Below are 6,733 nucleotides of genomic sequence, written 5' to 3'. Positions count from 1 at the left end.
AGTTTTGTATTCTGTCCAGATCTTTTAGTTGTAATTAGTTGGAGAGAGAGGCTGTAGTCACTTGCTCCATCTTGGCCAGCTTGGGGGTGGGGGTGGGGGACTGGCTTAATTATTACTGTTTTCTCTTTTCACTCTCAAAAGTATCTCAGTTTAGGCAGTCCATTTTATAGTTACACTGAAGGTTTCTGGCTAATTTTGTGACCCAACATTTCCTTTCTGGTATAGAAATCTCATGCATATTTTATGTAATTTATTACTGTTGTTAGACTTTGTATCTCCATTTGGGGTTTGTAAAATATGGTTTCTGTGGTGGCAGGCCAACACAATCAGTATGTCATGTGGAGCCTCAGAGTTGATTATTTCAAGTTGCTGTTTATAGTGCTGAATTATGTTTCATTGATGTTTGTCAGGCAGTAAAACTAAATAATACTAATTAAGAATACTTAGCTAATCCAAATTGTGTTGTGATATATCCTTCCAAGTACTCTTCTAACTCCAGTTAATTCTTGTCCAACAGAATTTTAAGTAGTCACCTAACCTGAACAGGAGTTTTCTCTCATGTTAAAGGATTTGAATGACAAATAAGAAAGAATCTTGAAGCTGACCTTCATGAAGCTAATAATAAATAGGAACATAGTGAGATAAACAAGAATATTCAAGTTTTGTTGTCAAGGGATTTGCTACTTGAGTTCTTATTTATTTAGAATTCCATTGACTGGTGCTCAAGGCATACATTGCTGAATGATTTAATTAATTAGAATATACACTTTTTTCCTGAAGACAGGAGAAAAAGTGTGCACCCCTTCCCAAAAAGAAAAAAAAAAAAACTTCTATTTCTCTTCATTTTTTGACTTTCTTAATTACATTTTGTGGAAATTATTATGATGATGCATAGTGGTCTTTTAAATATTAAATCAGAATGTTGTGACAAAGTATTTTTTTCCGTCATGAGTTATAAGCAATTAAGTGTTACTGTTTTAGTGCTGCTGAGCAGTCATTTTTTTAAAAACATCTGAAAGATACGTTAATCCTTCAGTTAAGTTTCTCTTTTCTTCAAATATGTTTATAGGTCATAATCTGAATGTCAAGGTTAGGGAAGCCAATGATTTTCTTCTTCAAATGGAAATTTACTACCCATGAAAGACACCAATTTAACCACCCCAGTGGTCAAAGTCTCCATCTTATACATAGGTGTATTGTGTCCCTCAATAGTGAAGGCATACTGTCTGCTCTTTTCTCCTCCCATTATGCCTCAGTTTTATTTAATGATTAAGGGATATGACCCTTCATAAATCATTCAGTTACTTAGTGACTTCTTTATCTCACTGTAAATGAAGGTGATACAGCTTCAAAGAAAAGCAACTATAGCCTCCTTTTTGTTCTTCCCTTATCATCAAGTTACTCCTTAAATTCATCTGGTTTTCTTTGTTTTCCTTTCTCTTTCTCCACTGGTTTGGAATTTATATATTATGTTTCTATTATTTTAATGATTTACATTTTTAACACGAATTCCTTAAATGAAGTCTAGATTAAAACATCTCTCCCCTCCTTAATACCAGCTCCTTAGAAATATCTGCTTTAGTTCGGTTTACTCCCTTCAGTTTCATGCTTACTGTGGTCAAGTCTTTTGATTCCAACTTGTTTTTCCATCTCCCAAAGTAATTGTCATTGCTATTTTACACGGTCAGTGCTTTAGATACCTATAGGTTTGCCAGTTTTTTATCACCATATTAGATATACATGTTGGTTGAATAGAACATAGAAATGGAAGATAAGAGAACAAACCAGGAATGCAGTATAGCATTGCAAAACATCTGTAATAAATGCCACTAATGAAGACTGAAGCATTATAAAATACATCTGGTTGTCACTTTTTATTTAAGTACAGTCCTATATGTAATCACATTCAGTTACTTTAGTAGACAATTATGCCCCTACTGTGTTTCCAGCCTTGATAGGATGTACCAGTGAAACCAAAACCCAAACCCATTGCCTTGGAGTCAATTCCGACTCATAGCGACCCTACAGGACAGAGTAGAATCCAGTTAACCACTATGCCACCAGGGTTTCCTGAGAGATCATATAAGGCCCTTCAAGTGCTGTACTCATAAAGATACATACGTGCATGAAGTATAGGCTGCCTCAAAGGCAGGGATCTTCTTTTTCTTTGTTGAGCACTGGTGGTGCAGTGGTGAAGAGCTATGGCTGCTAACCAAAAGGTCAGCAGTTCGAATCTACAGCCACTCCTTGGAAACTCACTGGGACAGTTCTCCTCTGTCCTGTAGGGTCACTATGAGTTGCGATCGACTTGACAGCAACAAGTTTGATTTGGTTTTGGTTTATCTGATCTCACTGATTTCAAACCAAAAGTTTTAACTCGGATTAAAAAGTTATTAAGAATATTTTCCATCTCAGTTACTTTTTTCTTCTAAGAGGAAGTTTCTCCCTTGAAGCTGCCATGAATAAGCCTGGTAGAATGAATTCTTATATACTAATTTGTGTTCTATGCTTACTTGTGTTATTTTTACTTTTTGCTTAAGGAAGGCAAAAACGTACATATTTATATCTAGGTATAGCACATTGCTTTTTTAATTATAAAGTTTACTCTGCCAAAAAAGAGAAACTATTCAAAACCTATTTGTTTTCTGCATTTTTTAATTTCATATAACTGATCCACTTCTCAAAGTTCTCTTACCCTTCACAACAACTAATGTCTGTTGTGTGCTTCTCTGAACCAGGTACTAAGCTAAGACTTACACATGAAGTATCTCATTTAATCCTCACAACAATCCTGTAAGCTAGGTACTGTTATTATCCTGATTCTACAGATGAGGGTAGTTGAATTTAGGGAGGCACCAGTGACTTTTAGTTGTTCATTTGACATCCCACTTTAATACCAGTATTGAAACTGTTTGAACATTTTTCTTTCTCCCCCCGCCCCCACCTCATCTCAAAAGTTGAGATGTTTCTTCTAATAAATCTGGAAAACTGAATTTACTTGCTTTAGTACATTTAGGGATTAAGAGGCCTAATGGATTTATAGTTGCTGGAAAGGTGGAGGGCAGTCCTTTCAGAGCCCTGAACGAGTTTTTCATATAAAGCTGCTTACTTGTCAGGCAATTCTGTCATTTCTCTATAGGTTATGGAGGGGCTCTTCAAGACTACCTTAATGATGGTTCTGTCAAATTGTCCTGAAGATGTTGAACTCTGTCATAAATTCATAGCTCCTGGCCAAAAGGTAAATAGTTTTGTGGATAAAGCAGAATTCTTCTACTCTTTAAATAGGTTAATTATATATAATGAGTATAATTATACTGAATAATTTTCTTTTTCCTCTTTTCTCACCAAGGATAGATTAGAACATATGCTGAAAAACAACTTTTTAATGTAAGTATGGTTTCTCTTAACTTTATACTTTATCATTGTATTTATCACACTGTATTGTAATTTTTTGTTTATATATCTGCTTAGATGTGAGGCAAGGTCCATGTTTTTAATTATTTTTATAGCTCTTGTATCTGGTTCGTAATTGATAGGGTAATGTTTGATGAATAAATCAAAGCAAGACAAGTAAACATAGTAATTCAAACTAATACTAACTTTAGTAATTAAAATTTCACTTGATTAAAAAACAAATTTTTAAAATACACACATGTAATGTCTGCTTCTCACTTTCTAAGCCTTTTCTTCTTTATCTTCACTTGCTAAAATCTGGTAATATACTCTCAACAGGTTTTTTAACCACTTTTTCAAACCTAAAGATCTGTGTTTTAAGTTTAACACATACATTATTGTTTTATTTCCACCATAATCCTATTCAAGGAGCCCTGGTGCTGCAGTGGTTAAAGCGCTCAGCTGCTAACCAAAAGGTGGGCAGTTCGAACCCACTAGCAGCTCCACGTGAGAAAGATGTGGCAGTCTGCTTCCGTAAAGATTTACAGCCATGGAAACCCTATAGGGCAGTTCAGTTCTGTCCTGTAGGGTTGCTATGAGTTGAAATCGACTCGATGGTAGTGAGTTTGGGTTTTGGAATAATCCTGTTCAGTTAGTACTTGATACTGGAATGTTGGTTTATTCCACCAACTATATTAATCAGATAGGCTGTTTCTTTTCACAGTTTATTATAAAACAAACACGCATTTGATACGGGAAAAGAATAATAAATAACTTCTTCATATACAGTACAAACAATTTAAATAAAACTATGTATAGTGTATACCAGAAGTAAGTTTGATACTCAGAAGAATTTACAAAATTCCTGATCATAAGTTGATATCTTACTTCACTTTCTATCTTTAGGTTTAGGAAGCTTATATTCTTAGAAGACTAAATAGTTCAACCTATGTTTGAGGAAGGGAATAAGGAAAATTGGTAGTCTCGACAGGCTGAAAATTTCAGGTATCTGAGAGAGGCTACCTGGTAAAAAGTGATGAGTCATTGAGTTTGAATGAGTAGTAAGGCAGCAGGCCTGGGGTTAGAAAAGGAGATAAGGACCCTGTGATCTCTAGGCGTGTTGAAGTACAAATGAAGGCTTTTGAGGGTTTTTCTTTCACTTAAAAAATGTTTATTGAAAACCCACTATGTGCCAAGCATTGTTCTGGAATCTAAAAACTGTCTTAGAGTAGTGACAAAGCAGATAAAATTCCCTGCCTTCACTGAGTTTACATTCTAGTGGAGATAATAGGCAAGAAATAAAACAAATAAGTAAAATATGTACTTAACACGTAGAATGGTAAGTATTAAGGGTAAAAAAAAAAAAACCAAAGCAGAGAAGGAAAATATGAAAGGGTTAAGAGGTAGAAATTTTAGATAGTGTGGCCAAAGAAGATCTCACTGAGGTTATTTTTAAGTAAAGATCTTTAAAAAAAGTGAGAGAACTAGCTATATGAATGTGTGGGAGAAGAATATTCCAGGCAGAGGGAATAGCAAGTACAAAGACCCTGATGATGATGTAGCTTGCCTGGTGTGCTCAAGTAATAGTGAAGTCAATAAAGGAAGGAAGTAAAATAAGGAGGGAGGCAAATCATGTGGGGCCTTGTAGATCCCTGTGCAGAATTTGGGTTTTTACTTGGACAATGAGTTAGGGAAGCCACTGAAGGGTCTGAGCAGAGAGATGACATGATCTGACTTGAGTTTAGCAGCATTACTCTGGCTCTTTGTTGAGAATAGGTTGTAGCGGGACAAGAGTGGGAGAGGCAAACCAGTTAGGAGACCATTACAGCGGTCTAGGTGAGAGTTAATGGTGGTTTGAACCAGGATGGTAGCAACGGAGGTAGAGAGAAATTGTCCTATTTTGGACATATATCTTAAAGATAGAGCAAACAGAATTTGCTGTGGGTGAGAAAGAAAGGAATTGAGGGTAACGTCAATGCTTTTGTCTTATACGTACAACTGGAAAAATGAAGCTGCCATAACTGAGATTGAGCAAGCTATAAGAGTAGCAGGGTTTTTTTGTTTTGTTGTTGGAAGTAGGGGTATCAAAAGCTTAAACATGATAAGATTGCGATGCTTTTTGTTGTTGTTGTTGTTGGTTGCCAATGCATGGCAACCCCACGTGTACAGAGTAGAACTGCACCATTGGGTTTTCAAGGCTGTGACCTTTCAGAAACAGATTGCCAGGCCTATCTTCCAAGGCACCTCTGGGTGGGTTCAAACCACCAACCTTTTGGCTAGTAATTGAGCACTTAGCTGTTTGCATCACCCATGAACTCCTGAGTGCTTTTCAGACAACCAGTTATAGATGTTGAGTAAGCAGTTGAATGGACAGGTCTGGAGTTCAGAAGAAAGTTCTGGGCGTGATCATATCAATAAAAGTAATAATTAAGTAGATGAGGAAAGAAGTAACTTGGGCATTCCAAGGAATCTGTGCCGGTGATATGAAAACAAGGGAGAAGATCACAATTATTCAATTCCTGTCTAATGAATAAGTTCCAAGATGGGGAAAAATAATATTTACCATTTATTGAATATGTACTATGTGCCAGACAATGATAAACTTTTCATATATTAGTAGTTCACAGCAACTCTGGGAGTGTTGTTATTCCCATTCTACATTCTATAGCTGTAGAATCTGAGGCTCAAAGAAATTAACTGAGTAAAAGATGAAATGGATATTTAAACCCAGAGTTACTTCATTATTTGAAAGGGCACTGGAATTCATGGTAGAGTAGTTGTAGCTCCTCCACTATCCCTAAACCAGTTGCTGTCGAGTCAGTTCTGACTCATGGCAGCCCCATGTTTGTCAGAGTAGAACTATGCTCGATAGGGTTTTCAATGGCTGATTTTTTGGAAGTAGGTCACCAGGACTTTCTTCTAAGACATCTCTGGGTAGACTCAAATCTCCAACCTCTCAGTTCGCAACCAAGTGCATTAACTGTTTCCACTACCCGGGGACCCACTATCCTTATGACTCCTAAGTATCACTTAACTATTGTGCCTTGAAGTTGTCTGTAAAATGAGGAGATTGGAAAATGACCTCATGGGCTGTGCCATGTCAGTTGCTGCCATCATCGTCATCCATTTCACATTGCACAAGTTTATATGTGGGATATTTGTTTATCACCTCCAGGAGGTCAGGGCCTGTGTTTATTTTGCTTACTATTATACCTGTTGTGCTTAGCACAATGCCTGTAACAGGCACTCAGTAAATATTTATTGAGTGAGTGAGTGAGTGAATGAACGAATGACATTGGTACTTTTTGAGTAACCTTGGAGGTGAAGGTGTTCTTTAAAA

The 6,733-nt window shown here is 36.4% G+C and overlaps 1 protein-coding gene across 3 annotated transcripts in view; it reads left to right on the top strand.

The window, feature by feature from the left end:
• Positions 1-6,733, top strand: part of NARS2 (asparaginyl-tRNA synthetase 2, mitochondrial) — a 170,320-nt gene that overhangs the window by 120,085 nt on the left and 43,502 nt on the right. For all 3 annotated transcript variants that reach the window (XM_023736598.1, XM_004382005.2, XM_023736599.1), the window contains 2 exons: positions 3,140-3,238; positions 3,350-3,387. In XM_023736598.1, coding sequence (XP_023592366.1) covers positions 3,140-3,238; positions 3,350-3,387 — 137 coding nt within the window. The remainder of the gene's footprint in view (positions 1-3,139; positions 3,239-3,349; positions 3,388-6,733) is intronic.

Source organism: Trichechus manatus, unplaced genomic scaffold (genome assembly GCF_000243295.1).
Source record: "Trichechus manatus latirostris isolate Lorelei unplaced genomic scaffold, TriManLat1.0 scaffold00088, whole genome shotgun sequence".
Taxonomy (NCBI): Eukaryota; Metazoa; Chordata; class Mammalia; order Sirenia; family Trichechidae; genus Trichechus; species Trichechus manatus.
This window is presented reverse-complemented; position numbering and strand designations above follow the sequence as displayed.